The 19,665-nt window shown below is 48.5% G+C and overlaps 1 protein-coding gene across 2 annotated transcripts in view; it reads left to right on the top strand.

Annotated features, from left to right (window-relative positions):
- LOC148149685 (SPRY domain-containing protein 3-like) overlaps positions 1-19,665 on the top strand; it is a 1,210,740-nt gene that overhangs the window by 693,674 nt on the left and 497,401 nt on the right. For both annotated transcript variants that reach the window (XM_087988635.1, XM_087988636.1), the window contains exon 6: positions 19,462-19,650. In XM_087988635.1, coding sequence (XP_087844761.1) covers positions 19,462-19,650 — 189 coding nt within the window. The remainder of the gene's footprint in view (positions 1-19,461; positions 19,651-19,665) is intronic.

Here is a 19,665-nt window from a genome sequence, read left to right as displayed (position 1 = left end):
ATCACAGAGTTTCTTTTATTCATTCATGGGATGTGGGAATCACTGGCTGACAATAGACAATAGACAATAGGTGCAGAGTAGGCCATTCTGCCCTTTGGGCCAGCACCACTGTTCATTATGATCATGGCTGATCATCCACAATCAGTATCCTGTTCCTGCCTTATCCCCATAACCCTTGATTCCACTATCTTTAAGACCTCTATCCAGAGACTTGGCCTCCACTGCCTTCTGAGGCAGAGCATTCCATACACCCACCACTCTCTGGGTGAAGAAGTTTCTCCTCAACTCTGTTCTAAGTGGCCTTCCCCTTATTTTTAAGCTGTGTCCTCTGGTTCGGGACTCACCCATCAGCGGAAACATGTTTCCTGCCTCCAGAGTGTCCAATCCTTTCATAATCTTATACTTCTCAATCAGATCCCCTCTCAGCCTTCTAAACTCAAGTGTATACAAGCCCAGTCACTCCAAGCTTTCAACATATGATAGTCCCACCATTCCAGGAATTGACCTCGTGCACCTACGCTGCACTCCCTCAATAGCCAGAATGTTCATCCTCAAATTTGGAGACCTAGAGCGGCTCCAGTGTTGAGTGTTAGTGAGGATGAAATATTATCCCCAGTCTTCACTGATTGTGGCCTGTGGGTCAGGAAACTGAGGATCCAGTTGCAGAGAGTGGGGCTTAGTCCGAGATCACTAAGTTTAGTAATCAGTCTTGAGGGGATAATAGTGTTGAAGGCGATAGGGCGGAGAGGAGGGTGAGCGGATAGGTGGGAAGGAAGATTGGCAGGTAGGACAGGTCAGGACGTGGTTGAAGAGCTTCAGGGCAGAGGAGATGAACTGGGGTTTGCAATGGGAGAGAGAGAGAGACAGACTCACTGAGATCTTTGTAGAGAGTGGAGGAGAACTTCTTCAAGGTAGGCATCCTTGCAAGAGGATTCACAGTTAGGTTAATGAGGCTCTCATCAGGAACCATGGATGACAGGTGAAATTGTGAGACTAACTCAGAGGGAAAAGGATGCGTACATAGGTCTAGGCAACCGAAGACAGACTAAGCGTTGGACGAATATCAGGACTTTAGGACTAATCTGAAATGAGGTATTAAGAGGGCTAAAAGGGGTCATGAGATATCCTTAGTGAGCAAGTTTAAGAAAAATCCCAAAACCTTTTATTCGTATATAAGGAGCAAGAGGGTAATTCGGGAAAGGGTTGGCCCACTTGAGAACAAAGGAGGAAAGTTTTGCGTGGAGTCAGAGAAAATGAGTGAGATTGTTAATGAGGATTTTGCGTTGGTATTCACTGAGGAGAGGGACATGACAGATGGTGAGGTTAGGGGTAGATGTTTGATTACTACAAGACGAGTCGGCATAAGGAGGGAAGAAGTGTAGAGTATCTAAAAGGTATTAAGATGGACAAGTCCCCAGGTCGGGATGGGATCTATCCCAGGTTACTGAGGGAAGTGAGAGAGGAAATAGCTGGGGCCTTAACAGATATCTTTGCAGCATCCTTGAACAAGGGTGAGATTCCGGAGAATTGGAGAATTCCTAATGTTGCCCCCTTGTTTAAGAAGGGTAGCAGGGATAATCCAGGTGATTATAGACCAGTGAGCCTGATGTCAGTGGTTGAGTAGCTGCTGGAGAAGATACTGAGGGATAGGATCTATTCCCATTTGGAAGAAAATGGGCTCATCAGTGATAGACAGCAGAGCTTTGTGCAGGGAATGTTATGTCTTACAAACCTAATAGAATTCTTTGAGGAAGTGACAAAGTTGATTAATGAGGGAAGGGATGTAGATGTCATATACGTAGACTTCAGTAAGGCTGATGGAGAAAGTGAAGTCGCCTGAGATCCAGGGTGTACTAGCTAAATGGATAGAGAGCTAGCTGGGCAACAGGAGACAGAGAGTAGTAGCGGAAAGGAGTTTCTCAAAATGAAGACCTGTGACCAGGGATCCATGCTGGGACCACTTGTTTGTGATATACATAAATGATTTGGAGGAAAATATGGGTTGCCTGATAAGCAAGTTTGCAGATGACACTAAGATTGATGGAGTAGCAGATAGTGAAGGGGACTGTCAGAGAATACAGCAGAATATAGATAGACTGGAGAGTTGGGCAGAGAAATGGCAGATGAAGTTCAATCTGGGGAAATGCATTTCTCCATTTTGGAACATCCAATTCAAGAGTGAATGTTATGGTATATGGAAAAGTCCTGGGGAAAATTGATGAACAGAGAGATCTGGGGGTTCAGGTCCATTGTTCCCTGAAGGTGACAACACAGGTCAGTAAAGTGGTCAAGAAGGCATATGGCATGCTTTCCTTCATCGGACGGGGTATTGAGTACAAGAGTTGGCAGGTCATGTTACAGTTATATAGGACTTTGGTTCGGCCACATTTGGAGTATTGCGTACAGTTCTGGTCACCACATTACCGAAAGGATGTGGATGCTTGGAGAGGGTGCAGAGGAGGTTCACCAGGATGCTGCCTGGTATGGAGGGTGCTAGTTATGAAGAGGGGTTGAGTAGGTTATGATTATTTCATTGGGAGACGGAGATTGAGGGGAGACCTGATTGAGGTCTACAAAATCATGAGAGGTATAGACAGGGTAGATAGCAAGAAGCTTTATCCCCCCAGAGTGTGGGACTCAATTACTAGGGGTCACGAGTTCAAAGTGAGAGGGGAAAGTTTAGGGGGGATATGCGTGGAAAATTCTTTATGCAGAGGGTGGTGGGTGCCTTGAACATGTTGCCAGCGGAGGTGGTAGGAGCAGGAACGATAGTGTCATTTAAGATGTATCTAGACAGATACATGAATGGGCAGGGAGCAGAGGGATACAGATCCTTAGAAAATAGGCAGCAGGTTTAGATCGAGGATCTGGATCAGTACAGGCTCGGAGGGCCGAAGGGCCTGTTCCTGTGCTGTAATGTTCTTTGTTCTTTGATCCAGTGAACGCTAGCCAATTGGATCAAAACTGGCTTCTTGGTGAGAGACAGAGGGTGATGGTGGAAGGTTGTTGTTCAGACTGGAGGTCTGTGACCAGTGGTGTTCAACGGGGATCGGGGCTGGGGTCACTGTTACTGGACATTTATACAAATAATTTGGATGAGAATAAAGGAGGCATGCTTTGTAAGTTTGCAGATGACACCAAAATGGCTCAGTGTATGAGTTTGTTTTGGGTCGAGATTGATCGATTTCTGATTCTGATTCCCAGCAGGCCACAGGGTTATGGGGACGGGGAGGGTGAAAGGCATCGAAGTGTTCAAGCAGCTATGGTATTATTGAATGGCCGGGCAGGATCGATGGGCTGAATGGCCTTTTCCTGATCCTGTGTTCCTATGGAATGAAAAGCGAGCCCGAATGCGGATGACTGTGGGTCACTGTAATAACCAACCTGTTCATCAACACCATTTCTAGAAGCAAGTCTGCTCTCCTTACCCCGGTCTATCCTATATGTGATTCAATGGCAATGTGGTCGGCTCTCAAATTCCCTTTGGGTAATTAGGGATGGGCACTGTCCCCATGACTTGTCCGGACTTGTCCGACCTGCCTATCTCCTTTTCCACCTACCCACTCCACCCTCTCCTCCCTGACCTATCACCTTCAACCCCTCCCCCACTCACCCATTGTACTCTATGCTACTTTCTCCCCACCCCCACCCTCCTCTAGCTTATCTCTCCACGCTCCAGGCTCACTGCCTTTATTCCTGATGAAGGGCTTTTGCCTGAAACGTCGATTTCGAAGCTCCTTGGATGCTGCCTGAACTGCTGTGCTCTTCCAGCACCACTAATCCAGAATCTGGGCAGTAAATGCCAGGCCTGGCCAGCAACGTTTACATCCCGTGAACGAAATAAGGAAACTCCTCTGAGTTGGGAATGGGGTTTTTAGTGTGACTAGCCTCTCCTTCCAATCAGAACCCCCTATGACTGAAAGTATCTCAGTGAGTCCCCATTGTATTGCCTTCATGTCTGTAACCAGCTGCCTCAAGTGAGGGCCACAAAATGATGGATACAGCGTTCGGGCTGAGACTTGAAAAGTGAATTACATTTATTCAGTTTATCCCCCAGCTCAAAGTAGCTTATCCCCTTTCCTCCAAAACATGTCCTTGAGAAAACCCAGCAGTAATTTTTAAACAGAAACTGTAAAATCCACCTCAATCGTTACCAGGCCGAAGTCTTTTCCTGAATGAATCCTTCAATACATTAGCACGTACCATTCTCACTGACAGCTGACAACTAGGGCTCAGGCTGAGGGGAACTGAAGGGATTAAAGATTGAGATCCCTAATTCCAAACCCCAGCCTCAGCCGAGGAAATTCCAGGAGGAAAGAGACAGGGTGGAGAGGGTTACAGAACACATAGTGAATCCTGCCTCAAATCATTCTCCTTTGTCGTAAAACCCATTTAAACCCAAAAGCCAACAGCCCCCTATTATTCAAGCCTTCAGTCTGTGTCGCCATAAAATACACCTCTCCCTTCGATAGCCCGATAAACTCCAAGCAGTAACAGTCAGACATTGAGTTCAGCACAAGCTGGTGCCAGTGTCCAGTCTGGGCTCTACACTTCAGGAAAGGATGAAGAATTTGGAGAGGGTGCACAGAGATTGCCTCCGAGAGAATCAGGGAAGGGTGACAGGACAATGATGCAGCTGGGATCTTGCAGAAGTGGAGAACATGGAGAATTCAGCACAGAGCCCTTCACAAACATCAAAATTAATCCACTTTGTAAAATCCACCAGCTCTCACACTCTTCAGGCCATTTCACGATAGAGTTCCATAGTCATTGACATTTATAGCATGGAAACAGGCCCTTTGGCCCAATTTACCCATGCTGTCCAGTTTTCACAATGTAAACTAGCCCCATTTGCCTGTGTTTGGTCCATATCCCTCCATACCTATCCCATCCATGTACCTGTCTGAATGTATGTTAAATGATGAAATTATACTCAGTTCCCCCACTACCCAGCCCACTCCATACACTGACCACCCTCTGTGTGAAACAATCACCCCTCTAGACCCTTCTGTATCTCTCCCCTCTCACCTTCAACCTATGGCCTTTAGTTTTAGACACCTCTACTCTGGGGAAAACTATCTACTATCTACCCTTTCTATGCCTTTAATGATTTTATAGACCTCTATAAGGTCACCCCTCAGTCTCCCGTGCTCCAGGGAAATAGCCCCAGCCATTCAGCTCCTCCTTATAACTCAAACATTTCAGTCCAGGTAGCATCATAGTAAATCTTTTCTGCACTCTCTCTAGTTTAATCATATCCTTTCTATAGTAGGGTGACCAGAACTGCATGCAGTACTCTAAATGTGGCCTCACCAATGTCCTGTACAGCTGCAACAAGATGTCCCAACTCTGATACTCAGTGCTCTGACCGATGGAAGCTAACAGGCTGCAAGCCTTCTTCACCGCCCCGTCTATCTGACTCCCCGCTTTCAAGGAGTTCTGAACCTGTACCCCGAGATCTCTTTGTTCAATAACACTCCCCAGGGCCCGACCGTGAACTGTGCAAACCCTGCCCTGATTTGTCTCACCAAAATGCAGCACCTTACATTTATCTAAATTAAACTCCATCTGCCGTTCCTCAGCCACTGGCCCATTTGATCAGGATCTCACTGTATTCCCAAATAACCTTCCTCCCTGTCCCTTACACCACTAACCTTGGTGTAATCCACAAAATTACTAACTATTCCTCATAAATTCTCATCCAAATCATTTATATAAAAGATGAATAACTGTGGCCCCAGCACTGACCCCTGTGGTACACCACTGGTCACAGCCTCCAGTCTCAAAAACAGCCTCTACCACCACCCTCTGTCTTCTACCATCAAACCAATTTTGTGTCCAATAGGCTAGCTCCCTGGATGCCATAAGATTTCACCTTCCTCAACAGCCTATAATACAGTACCTTGTCAAAGGCCTTGCTAAAGTCCCTGTAGACAATGGATCTCGAAACGTCAGGCTGAGAGCCGAGGAGGTGGTGAGATAAATGGGAGGGGGGTGGGGCTGGGGGGGAAGGCTTTTGCCCGAAACGTCGTTTCTTGTGGACCAGACCATCCTTTTCCATAGCTATTTGAAAACGACTGGAATTATGGTCACTGGTCCCAAAGTGCTCTCCCACTCACACTTCCATCACTTGCCCTGCCTTAATTCCCAAGAGGAGGTCAGGTTTTGCCCCTTCTCCAGCAGGGCCATTTACATACTGCATGAGAAATTCTTCCTGAAACACACTTCACAAATGTCCCTCCATCCACGGCAGTCCCAGTCAATGTTAGGAAAGTTAAAATCCCTGACTGTTACAGCACTGTTATTCTTATAGCTATCTGTAATCTCCTCAAATGTTCACTCCTCAATCTCCTGCTGACTATTACAGCAATAGTCACAGATTGAAGGATATAATTTAGGATTTGGCTCACAATTAGATGCAGAATAAAGGTGTCTTTGCACTGTCCTCATTTTTACACTCCCAGGACACGGACAGCACGGAGTTAGATACAGAGTAAAGCTCCCTCTACACTGTCCCCATCAAACACTCCCAGGACAGGGACAGCACGGGGTTAGATACAGAGTAAAGCTCCCTCTACACTGTCCCCATCAAACACTCCCAGGACAGGGACAGCACGGGGTTAGATACAGAGTAAAGCTCCCTCTACACTGTCCCCATCAAACACTCTCATAGAACATAGAACATTACAGCACAGTACAGGCCCTTCGGCCCTCAATGTTGTGCCGACCTGTGGAACCAATCTGAAGCCCATCTAACCTACACTATTCCATTCTCATCCATATATTTATCCAATGACCATTTAAATGCCCTTAAAGTTGGTGAGTCTACTACTGTTACAGGCAGGATGTCCCATGCCCCTACTACTCTCTGAGTAAAGAAACTACCTCTGACATCTGTCCGATATCTATCACCCCTCAATTTAAAGCTATGTCCCCTCATGCTAGCCATCACCATCCGAGGAAAAAGGCTCTCACTGCCCACCCTATCTAACTCTCTGATTATCTTATATGTCTCTATTAAGTCACCTCTCAACCTTCTTCTCTCTAACGAAAACAGCCTCAAGTCCCTCAGCCTTTCCTCGTAAGACATTCCCTCCATACCAGGCAACATCCCAGTAAATCTCCTCTGAACCCTTTCCAAAGCTTCCACATCCTTCCTATAATGCGGTGACCAGAACTGGACACAATACTCCAAGTGCGGTTGCACCAGAGTTTTGTACAGCTGCAGCATGACCTCATGGCTCCGGAACTCGATCCCTCTACCAATAAAAGCTAACACACCGTGTGCCTTCTTAACAACCCTACTAGCCTGGGTGGCAACTTTCAGGGATCTATGTACCTGTACACCGAGATCTCTCTGCTCATCTAAACTACCAAGTATCTTACCATTAGCCCAGTACTCTGCATTCCTGTTACTCCTTCCAAAGTAAATCACCTCACACTTTCTGCATTAAACTCCATTTGCCACCTCTCAGCCCAGCTCTGCAGCTTATCTACGTCCCTCTGTAACCTGCAACATCCTTTGTCACCATTCACAACTCCACCGACCTTAGTGTCATCCGCAAATTTACTAACCCATCCTTCCACGCCCACGTCCAGGTCATTTATAAAAATGACAAACAGCAGTGGCCCCAAAACAGATCCTTGAGGTACCCCACTAGTAACTGAACTCCAGGATGAACATTTTCCATCAACCACCACCCTCTGTCTTCTTTCAGCAAACCAATTACTGATCCAAACTGCTAAATCACCCTCAATCCCATGCCTCTGTATTTTCATCAATAGCCTAATGTGGGGAACCTTATCAAACACCTTACTGAAATCCACATACACCACATCAACTGCTTTACCCTCATCCACCTGTTTGATCACCTTCGCACAGAACTCAGTAAGGTTTGTGAGGCATGACCTACCCTTCACAAAACCATGTTGACTATCCCTAATCAAATTATTCCTTTCTAGATGATTCTAAATCCTTTCTCTTATAACCTTTTCCAATACTTTACCAACAACTGAAATAAGGCTCACTGGTCTATAATGACCAGGGTTGTCTCTACTCTCCTTCTTGAACAAGGGAACCACATTTGCTATCCTCCAGTCTTCTGGCACTATTCCTGTAGATAATGATGACATAAAGATCAAAGCCAAAGTCTCAGCAATCTCCTCCCTGGCTTCCCGGAGAATCCTAGGATAAATCCCATCCGGCCCAGGGGACTTATCTATTTTCACACTTTCCAGAATTGCTAATACCTCCTCCTTGTGAACCTCACTCCCGTCTCGTCTAGTAGCCTGTATCTCAGTATTTTCCTCGACAACATTGTCTTTTTCCTGTGTGAACACTGATGAAAAATATTCATTTTGCACCTCTCCTGTCTCCTCGGACTCCACACACAACTTCCCACTATTGACTTTGACTGGCCTTAATCTTCCTGAAGTCCTTCTTTTATTCCTGATATTGCTGTAGAAAACTGAAGGGTTTTCCTTAATCCTACCTGTCTAAGACTTCTCCTGTCCCCTCATGGTTCCTCTTAGCTCTTTCTTTGGGTCTTTCCTGGCTAACCTGTAACTCTCAAGCTCCCTAACTGAGCCTTCACGTCTCATCCTAACATAAGCCATCTTCTTACTCTTGACAAAAGATTCAACTTGTTAGTAAACCACTGCTCCCGCACTCAACCACTTCCTCCCTGCCTGACAGGTACATATTTATCTAGGACACTCAGGAGCTTTTCCTTGAATAAGCTCCACATTTCGAATGTGCCCATCCCCTGAAGTTTCCTTCCCCATCCTATGCATCCTAAATCTTGCCTGATCGCATCATAATTGCCTTTCCCCCAGCTATAACTCTTCCTCTGCAATATATACCAGACCCTTTCCATCACTAAAGTAAACATAACCGAATCATGGTCACTGTCATTACTATCATTCCCGGAACAGGGACACCACAAGGATAGATATAGAGTGCAAAGCTCCCTCTACACTTTCCAAGATAGGGACAGCATAGGGTTAGATTCAGAGTAAAGCTCCCTCTACACTGTCCCCATCAAACACTCCCAGGACAGGGACAGCACGGGGTTAGATACAGAGTAAAGCTCCCTCTACACTGTCCCCATCAAACATTCCCAGGACAGGGACAACATGGGGATAGATACAGAGTAAAGTTCCCTCTACACTGTCCCCATCAAACACTCCCAGGACAGGGACAACACGGGGATAGATACAGAGTAAAGCTCCCTCTACACTGTCCAGGGCAGGGGCACAGTGGGTACAGTATTTGGAGAAAGAATTGTCTATGTCACTCCTGTTGTGCTGATGGGAGAATTTGAAGATGAATCTTTCCCTGTGCATTTTTTTGCATTAAGCAGTTATTGTTCTGTTTATTAAAACATGTTTTGGAATCGGTGTCCGTCCAGTTCATGCCTGAGCTCAGGCCCTGAGTGTTCCACTTGAGTTGAGCTATGGAGACAACTTTGGAAGTTAATTGGTGTTTGACCCGGTATGCCTTTAATCTGATCACACAAAGGAATTTCTGATTGATCAGCCCTTGATAAGGTGACGGCACGTACTGAATGGGCTCCACTTTGTTTCAGATCGAGCATTCCAAACCTGATCGTGTTCAGCAACAAATAGCTTTTATCACGGTGTGCTCTGTGCACCAGACACATCACACAACTCAGGAAAAACCAAAACAACTGTGGATGCTCTCACTAAGAAACACAAACGGAAATTGCTGGAAAAGCTCAGCAGGTCTGGCAGCATTTATGGAGAGAACTCAGAGTTAATGTTTCGGGTCTGGTGACCCTTCCTCAGTCTGAAACGTTAACTTTGCTTTCTTCACAGACCCAGCCAGATCTGCTGCGTTTTTCCAGCAATTTCTGTTGGTGTGGTCTTGTTTAATGGGTTGCTATGAGACACAGTAAGGGTTTATCCTGTACCCCTTGTGTAGGGAATCACCATCACCTTGTACACAGGATTGGTAACAGCTGGGTCTGTCAGCATCCACTGTCAGAGGGTCAGTACTGAGGGAGTGCTGCTGCACTATCAGGGGGTCAGTACTGAGGGAGTGCGGCACTGTCAGAGGGTCAGTACTGAGGGAGTGCCGAACTGTCAGAGGGTCAGTACTGGGGGAGTGCTGCACTGTCGGAGGGTCAGTGCTGAGGGAGTGTTGCACTGTCGGAGAGTCAGTACCGAGGAAACACCACACTGGCCATTGGCCTTGATTTTTATGTCCTCGTTGTCTACAGGAGTAGTGCCAGAAGACTGGAGGATAGCAAATGTGGTTCCCTTGTTCAAAAAGGGGAGTAGGGATAACCCTAGTAACTATAGGCCGGTGAGTCTCACTTCTGTTGTGGGCAAAGTCTTAGAGAGAATTGTAAGGGATAGGATTTATGCACATCTGGATAGGAATAATGTGATCAAGGATAGTCAGCATGGTTTTGTGAAGGGCAGGTCGTGCCTCACAAACCTTATTGAATTCTTTGAAAAGGTGACGAAGGAGGTTGATGAGGGGAAAGCGGTAGATGTGGTGTATATGGATTTTAGTAAGGCGTTTGATAAGGTTCCCCATGGTAGACTACTGCAAAAAATACGGAGATATGGCATTGAGGGTGAGTTGGAGGTTTGGATTAGGAATTGGCTGGCTGGAAGAAGACAGAGAGTAGTAGTTGATGGCAAAGTTTCTTCATGGAGTGCTGTCACTAGCGGTGTTCCGCAAGGATCTGTTTTGGGACCATTGCTGTTTGTCATTTTTATAAATGACCTGGAGGAAGGGCTAGAAGGTTGGGTGAGCAAGTTTGCGGATGATACGAAAGTCGGAGGAGTTGTTGACAGTGAGGAAGGATGTGGCAGGTTACAGCAGGATATAGAGAAGCTGCAGAGCTGGACAGAAAGGTGGCAAATGGAATTCAATGTAGCTAAGTGTGAGGTGATTCACTTTGGGAAGAATAACAAAAAGATGGGGTACTGGGCTAATGGTCGGATACTTGGTAGTGTGGATGAGCAGAGGGATCTTGGTGTCCATGTACACAGATCTCTGAAAGTTGCCACCCAGGTAAATAGTGCAGTGAGGAAGGCATATGGCGTACTGGCTTTTATTGGTAGAGGAATTGAGTTCCGGAGTCCTGAGGTCATGATGTAGTTGTATAAGACTCTGGTGCGGCCGCATCTGGAATATTGTGTGCAGTTTTGGTCGCCATACTATAGGAAGGATGTGGAGGCACTGGAACGGGTGCAGAGGAGGTTTACCAGGATGTTGCCTGGTATGGAAGGAAGATCGTATGAGGAAAGACTGAGACACTTGGGGCTGTTTTCATTAGAGAAAAGAAGGTTTAGGGGTGACTTGATTGAGGTGTACAAGATGATTAGGGGGTTAGATAGGGTTGACAGTGTGAACCTTTTCCCGCGTATGGAGTCGGGTATTACAAGGGGGCATAGCTTTAAATTAAGGGGGGGTAGATATAGGACTGAAGTTAGGGGTAGGTTCTTCACTCAGCGAGTCGTAAGTTCATGGAATGCCCTGCCAGTAGCAGTGGTGGACTCTCCCTCTTTATGGGCATTTAAGCGGGCATTGGATAGGTATATGGAGGATAGTGGGTTAGTATAGGTTAGGTGGGCTTGGATCGGCGCAACATCGAGGGCCAAAGGGCCTGTACTGCGCTGTATTCTTCTATGTTCTATGTTCTACCACACTGTCGGAAGGTCAGTGCTGAGGGAGTGCCGCACTGTCGCAGGTTCAGTGCTGAGGGAGTGCTGCACTGTCGCAGGTTCAGTGCTGAGGGAGTGCTGCACTGTCAGAGGGTCAGTGTGGAGTTTGCACATTCTCCCCGTGTCTGCGTGGGTTTCCTCCAGGTGCACCGCTTTCCTCCCACATTCCAAAGGTGTGTTGGTTAGGGGGATTGGACATTGTAAATGTGATGACAGATTTGGATTCTCTTTAGTGGGTTAGTATCGATTTGATAGGCTGAATGGCATCTATCTGCATTGTAGGAAATTGATAATTCTTAGCTTCTTGAGTATTGTTGAGGAGTATTCCATCACAGGCAGTTGGGGGGTATTCGATCACCCTCCTGACTTGTGCCATGTTGATGGTGGACAGGCTTTGGGGAGTCAGGAGGTGAGTCGCTGCAGGATTCCTTGGCTCTGACCTGCTCCTGTAGCCACTGTTTTTATGTGGTGAGTGTAACCCTCAGGATGTTGATATTGAGGGATTCAGTGATGGTAATCTTCGAATGTCAAGGGGTGGTGGTTAGATTGTCTCTTATTGGTGATGGTCTTAGTCTGGCATTTGTGTGTTCTGAATGTTCCTTGCCCCTTGTCAGCCCCCAGCCTGGATATTGTCCAAATCTTGGTGCATTTGAACATGGGCTGCTTCAGTATCTGAGGAGTGGTGAATGGTGCTGAATATTGTGCAAATTGTATATACATTGCATTTTCTCAAAATACTTTTTTTTATGGATACATCCAAACCCTGCTTCATCCCCATGGAAACATTATCACCAATTAGAATTAAATCGAGCGAGCTGATCTGAGAATTGAGATTGACAGTTAACTGCTCTCACTGCATCTCCATCCCAATCATGCCCTGACCAATCAGCACCCTCTGCTCACATTGTGTACACGTGACTCTCTTCTGTTCAACTCTGTTTCTTGTTTCCTCATTTGAATCAGTTGAACATGAAAAATCTCAACTCCTACTCTCCTGTTTGTAATGTTTAATCTCTGAGGTGGACAGGCAGGAGGGTGGGGGAACACAGCAAGGCAGGCAGTATCAGGAGGGACAGGCAGGAGGCTGGGGGAACACAGCAAGGCAGGCAGCATCAGGAGGGACAGGAGGGAGGCTGGAGGAACACAGCAAGGCAGGCAGCATCAGGACGGACAGGCAGGAGGCTGGGAAAACACAGCAAGGCAGGCAGTATCAGGAGGGACAGGCAGGAGGCTGGAGGAACACAGCAAGGCAGGCAGCATCAGGAGGGACAGGCAGGAGGCTGGGGGAACACAGCAAGGCAGGCAGCGTCAGGAGGGACAGGCAGGAGGCTGGGAGAACACAGCAAGGCAGGCAGCATCAGGAGGGACAGGCAGGAGGCTGGGGGAATACAGCAAGGCAGGCAGCATCAGGAGGGACAGGCAGGAGGCTGGAGGAATACAGCAAGGCAGGCAGCATCAGGAGGGACAGGCAGGAGGCTGGGGGAACACAGCAAGGCAGGCAGCATCAGGAGGGACAGGCAGGAGGCTGGAGGAACACAGCAAGGCAGGCAGCGTCAGGAAGGACAGGCAGGAGGCTGGGGGAACACAACAAGGCAGGCAGCATCAGGAGGGACTGGCAGGAGGCTGGGGGAACACAGCAAGGCAGGCAGCATCAGGAGGGACAGGCAGGAGGCTGGGGGAACACAGCAAGGCAGGCAGCATCAGGAGGGACAGGCAGGAGGCTGGAGGAACACAGCAAGGCAGGCAGCGTCAGGAGGGACAGGCAGGAGGCTGGAGGAACACAGAAAGGCAAGCAGCATCAGGAGGGATAGGCAGGAGGCTGGGGGAACACAGCAAGGCAGGCAGCATCAGGAGGGACAGGCAGGAGGCTGGGGGAACACAGCAAGGCAGGCAGCATCAGGAGGGACAGGCAGGAGGCTGGGGGAACAAAGCAAGACAGGCAGTATCAGGAGGGACAGGCAGGAGGCTGGGGGAACACAGCAAGGCAGGCAGCATCAGGAGGGACAGGCAGGAGGCTGGGGGAACACAGCAAGGCAGGCAGTATCAGGAGGGACAGGCAGGAGGCTAGGGGAATACAGCAAGGCAGGCAGCATCAGGAGGGACAGGCAGGAGACTGGAGGAACACAGCAAGGCAGGCAGTATCAGGAAGGACAGGCAGGAGGCTGGGGGAACACAGCGAGGCAGGCAGTATCAGGAGGGACAGGCAGGAGGCTGGGGGAACACAGCAAGGCAGGCAGCGTCAGGAGGGACAGGCAGGAGGCTGGGGGAACCCAGCAAGGCAGGCAGCATCAGGAGGGACTGGCAGGAGGCTGGAGGAACACAGCAAGGCAGGCAGCATCAGGGGGGACAGGCAGGAGGCTGGAGGAACACAGAAAGGCAGGCAGTATCAGGAAGGACAGGCAGGAGGCTGGGAGAACACAGCAAGGCAGGCAGCATCAGGAGGGACAGGCAGGAGGCTGGGGGAACACAGCAAGGCAGGCAGCGTCAGGAGGGACAGGCAGGAGGCTGGGGGAACACAGCAAGGCAGGCAGCGTCAGGAGGGACAGGCAGGAGGCTGGGAGAACACAGCAAGGCAGGCAGCATCAGGAAGGACAGGCAGGAGGCTGGGGGAACACAGCAAGCCAGGCAGCATCAGGAGGGACAGGCAGGAGGCTGGGGGAACACAGCAAGGCAGGCAGCATCAGGACGGACAGGCAGGAGGCTGGAGGAACACAGCAAGGCAGGCAGCGTCAGGAGGGACAGGCAGGAGGCTGGGGGAACACAGCAAGGCAGGCAGCATCAGGAGGGACAGGCAGGAGGCTGGGGGAACACAGCAAGGCAGGCAGCATCAGGAGGGACAGGCAGGAGGCTGGGGGGATACAGCAAGGCAGGCAGAATCAGGAGGGACAGGCAGGAGGCTGGAGGAATACAGCAAGGCAGGCAGCATCAGGAGGGACAGGCAGGAGGCTGGGGGAACACAGCAAGGCAGGCAGCATCAGGAGGGACAGGCAGGAGGCTGGGGGGATACAGCAAGGCAGGCAGCATCAGGAGGGACAGGCAGGAGGCTGGGGGAACACAGAAAGGTGGGCAGCATCAGGAGGGACAGGCAAGAGGCTGGGGGAACACAGCAAGGCAGGCAGCGTCAGGAGGGACAGGCAGGAGGCTGGGGGAACACAGCAAGGTGGGCAGCATCAGGAGGGACAGGCAGGAGGCTGGGGGAACACAGCAAGGCAGGCAGCATCAGGAGGGACAGGCAGGAGGCTGGGGGAACACAGCAAGGTGGGCAGCATCAGGAGGGACAGGCAGGAGGCTGGGGGAACACAGCAAGGCAGGCAGCATCAGGAGGGACAGGCAGGAGGCTGGGGGAACACAGCAAGGTGGGCAGCATCAGGAGGGACAGGCAGGAGGCTGGAGGAATACAGCAAGGCAGGCAGCATCAGGGGGGACAGGCAGGAGGCTGGGAGAACACAGCAAGGCAGGCAGCGTCAGGAGGGACAGGCAGGAGGCTGGGGGCACACAGCAAGGCAGGCAGCATCAGGAGGGACAGGCAGGAGGCTGGGGGAACACAGCAAGGCAGGCAGCATCAGGAGGTGGAGAAATCAACGTTTTGGATGTAACCTTTCAGCTTCCTGCTTGTCTGCCTTGGATTCCCGCATCTGCAGTTTTTTTTTTGTCTCTAACTGTGGTTACACTCTGTCTTTTTAAAAGATTAATTGATAAGGTGAGGGTATCAATAGCAGGGCCTGCATTTATTGCCCATCCCTAATTACCCCAGAGTGCAGCTCAGAGCCAACCCCATTGCTGGGGATATGGTGTCACATATGGCCCAGACCAGGTAGGATGACAGTTTCCTTCCCTAAAGGCCTTTACTTAACCTGTTGGATTTTTCTGACAATCAATTCAGGGTGGCTCAGTGGTTCGCACTGCTGCCTCATAACACCAGGGTCCCAGGTTCCCTTCCAGCCTCGGGTGACTGTCTGTGTGGAGTTTGCACATTCTCCCCGTGTCTGTGTGGGTCTCCTCCCACAGTCCAAAGATACGTAGGTCAGTTGAATTGGCCATGCTAAATTGGATCTGGGTGAGTTACTCTTCAGAGGGTCGGTGTGGACTAGTTGGGCCGAAGGGCCTGTTTTCACACTGTAGGGAATCTAATCTAATCATCACTAAAGTCCTAATTCCAGATACTTTTTTTAATTGAATTCAAATTTTACCAATTTGCCATGGTAGGATTTGAACCTGAGTCCTTGGATTGCTCGTTCAGGGATAATGCCACAAAGCCATTGCATCCCACTGTACCCCTGTGACAGCTGTTAAGCTAACTGACTGTAGTTTCCTGTCCCCCATGTGGGTGACATGGTGGTTAGCACTGCTGCCTCACAGCACCAGGGACCCAGGTTTAATTCTAACCAGGGTGCCTGTCTGTGTGGAGTTTGCACTTTCCCCCCCATCTCCCCGTGTCTGCATGGGTTTTCTCCCACAGTCCAATGATGTGCAGGTTAGAGTGAATTGGCTGTGCTAAAATTGCCCACAGTGTTCAGGGATGTGTAGGTTAGGTGCATTAGTCAGGGGTAAATGCAGGAAAGTTAGTCTGGGTGGGTTACTTTTCAGAGGGTTGGTATGGGCTTGTTGGGCGAAGGGCCTGTTGCCACACTGTAGGGATTCTAAGATATCCGTTTTTGAAGTGGTGTTAATTATTTTTCAATTTGAACCTTCCCCAAAATCAAGGGAGTTTTGGAAATTTAAAATGAAAACATCAATATCTCACCTGCTATGTCTTGGAAGGTTCTGGAATGAAGTCCATCAGAGCCTGGGGAATCACCAGCTCTGAGCCTGACAATTTACTCAGTACCACTTCCCTGGTGGTGCTAATTTTCTCACTTGATTACCCGATATACAGCTATTTCTGGGATGTTACTTATACAGTTTAAATTAAGCAGTGGTGTAAAGCACTGGAACAATATATCTGCCATCTATTACTTTCCAATATCTATTCCCCAGATTCACTTCCTATGGGACGAAGGTTTCAGGGTCTACCTGCTCAGGTCCTGGGGATGTATCCACCTTTATCTGGGTTAAGATGTGCAGCACCTCCCCTCCTCTGTAATATGGACACTTTTCAAGATGTTACTATTTATTTCCCCATGTTCCCCACCCTCCATGTCCTTCCCCACAGTAAACACTGATGCAAAATACTTGTTTAGTATCTGCCCCATCTCCTGCGGCTCCACACATAGGTGGCCTTGCTGATCTTTGAGGGGCCCTATTCTCTCCCGAGTTACCCTTTTGTACTTAATATATTTGGAGAACCCTTTGGATTCACCTTAACCCTATTTGCCAAAACTATCTCATGTCCCCTTTTTGCCCTCCTGAGCTCCCTCTTTAGTATACTCCTACCACCGTTATACTCTTTTAAGGATTCACTCGATCTCTTCTGTCTATACCTGACTATGCTTCCTTCTCGTTCTTAACCAAAACTTCAATGTCTTTAGTCATCCAGCATTCCCTATACCTACCAGCCTTGCCCTTCACCCTAACAGGAACATATTGTTTCTGCACTCTCGTTATCTCATTTCTGAAGGCTTCCCATTTTCCAGCCGTCCCTTTACCTGCGAACATCTGTCCCCAGTCAACTTTTGAAAGTTCTTGCCAAATACCATCAACATTGGCCTTCCTCTAATTTAAAACTTCAACTTACAGTAAATGGTAGGGCCCTGGGGAGGGTTGTAGAACAGAAAGATCTCAGGGCTCAGGTATAGAGTTCATTGAAAGTTGCATCACAGGTAGATAGGGTAGTTAAGAAGGTGTTTGGAAAGCCTGCTTTAATTGCTCAGAGCATTGAGTTTAAGAGTCAGGATATCATGTTGCAGTTGTTAGCCATTGGTGAGGTCACTTTTGGAGTACTGTGTACAGTTCTGGTCCCCCTGCTACAGGAAGTATGTTATTAAATTGGAGAAGGTGAAGGGATGGTTCACAAGGATGTTACAGAGACTGGAAGGTTTGAGCTATAAGGAGAGGCTGGATAGACTGGGGCTCTTTTGTACTGGAGTGTAGGAGGTTGATGGGTGAGCTTATAGAGTTCTATAGAATCATGAGGGGCATGAGCAGAGTGAATAGCAAAAGGTGGGTTCTATATGGTGGGGAAACTCAAAACTGGTGGGCATCATTTTAACATGAGGGGAGAAAGATTTAAAAGGGACCTGAGCAGTAACGTTTTCACCCAGAGGGTGGTTCGTGTGTGGAATGAACTGCCAGAGGAAGTGGAATATGGAGGTATATTTACAATATTTAAAAGACATTTCGATATGTGTGCACAGAGAGGAAAGGTTTAGAGGCATAGAGGCCAAATGCAGACAAATGGGACGGGTTTGGTTTGGGAAACCTAGTTGATACGGATAAGTGGACCGAAGGATCTGTTTCTCTGCTGTATGACTTTATGACTCTGATCTTCCCTGGAGATTAAAATCCCTCATGATTAATGCTGTCTTCCTGATAAGTTTCCATTATTTCTTCATTCTGTTTGATTCCACAATGTGGTCACTGATGGAGGGACGTGATGGCTTCCCCTTTCCATTTCCCATCTCTGCTCAAACTGCTTCAACACCCTGGTTTCCTGAAATTAGGTCATCCTCTCCATTGTATCAACATCACCGTTAATTACCAGAGACAGTCCTGCACCTTCTCTTAACATCCTGCCTTTCTGAAATATTGTCACAGAATAACAGGCCTGCTCTATTACAGAGAATAGTAACCATTGACCAGAAACACAACTGGACTCATCACATGAACACAGTGGCTACAAGAGCAGGTCAGAGGCTGGGAATCCTGCAGCGAGCAACTCCCCTCCTGACTCCCCAAAGCCTGGCCACCATCTACAAGGCACTCCCCATTTGCCCTGGATGGGGGCAGCTCCAACAACACTCAAGAAGCTCAGCACCAGTTTCTGCAGAATGTTTGGCTTGGTGATCATTTCCCATTTGATGTCAGTAACTTAAACTAAGACCAGAAGGACAACTGGTGACAGTAAATCTGCCTGAGACTCTCAAATGGTTCAGTTAGTCATCACCATGTCACTGAGCTTGAGACAAAAAAAAGGCATCCTGACGCTGACAAGAATTTCACCCGATGTAGCAGGGGGTGGAGGGGACAGTGGAGAAATTACAGATCAGCAGACATTGTATCGATGGGCTGAGAGGTCTCCTCCTGCACCTTTGTATCTTTGACAATAGACAATAGACAATAGACAGTAGGTGCAGGAGTAGGCCATTCAGCCCTTCGACCTGCACCACCATTCAATATGATCATGGCTGATCATTCCTAATCAGTATCCTGTTCCTGCCTTATCTCCATAACCCTTGATTCCACTATCCTTGAGAGCTCTATCCAACTCTTTCTTAAATGAATCCAGAGACTGGGCCTCCACTGCCCTCTGGGGCAGAGCATTCCACACAGCCACCACTCTCTGGGTGAAGAAGTTTCTCCTGAGCTCTGTCATAAATGGTCTACTCCTTATTTTTAAGCTTTTCTTTCTTTTCTTTTTTTTTTGAGTCCTGAACCAGAGGACACAGGTCCTTGCCATCTCAGATATATCTTCCATGTGGAGCCATAAGATCTTCATAGCTCCCTTGCCCAAAGTAATAACCATCTCAACTTCCTTAACCTTCAACTACAATGCTGGATTGTGGGGAGCAATAGTCCCAGCCAGAATTAATAGGAACCAACACTGTCAGACCCCTGCCTGTGAAACACTCCCATCACCAGCAGCTTGGTTTTGTCTTGTCACAGGTTGGCAGTGTGGTGGTTCCAGTGCCATTGGAGAGGCTGCACCCTGCTGTAGGGATGAACTCGATCGGGGAGGAGGTGCAGCTAGACCTATTGGCAGAGTGGCCGTCAACCGATGAAGACAACCTAATGGTGGTGGATAGCCACGAAGACGATTGGGCTCGGCTACATGACATGAAGCTCTCAGGTTCAGTAAGTAACAAATTA

This window comes from Chiloscyllium plagiosum, unplaced genomic scaffold (genome assembly GCF_037043375.1).
Source record: "Chiloscyllium plagiosum isolate Xiang-an unplaced genomic scaffold, Cpla_swu_hap1 HiC_scaffold_7, whole genome shotgun sequence".
Taxonomy (NCBI): domain Eukaryota; kingdom Metazoa; phylum Chordata; class Chondrichthyes; order Orectolobiformes; family Hemiscylliidae; genus Chiloscyllium; species Chiloscyllium plagiosum.
This window is presented reverse-complemented; position numbering and strand designations above follow the sequence as displayed.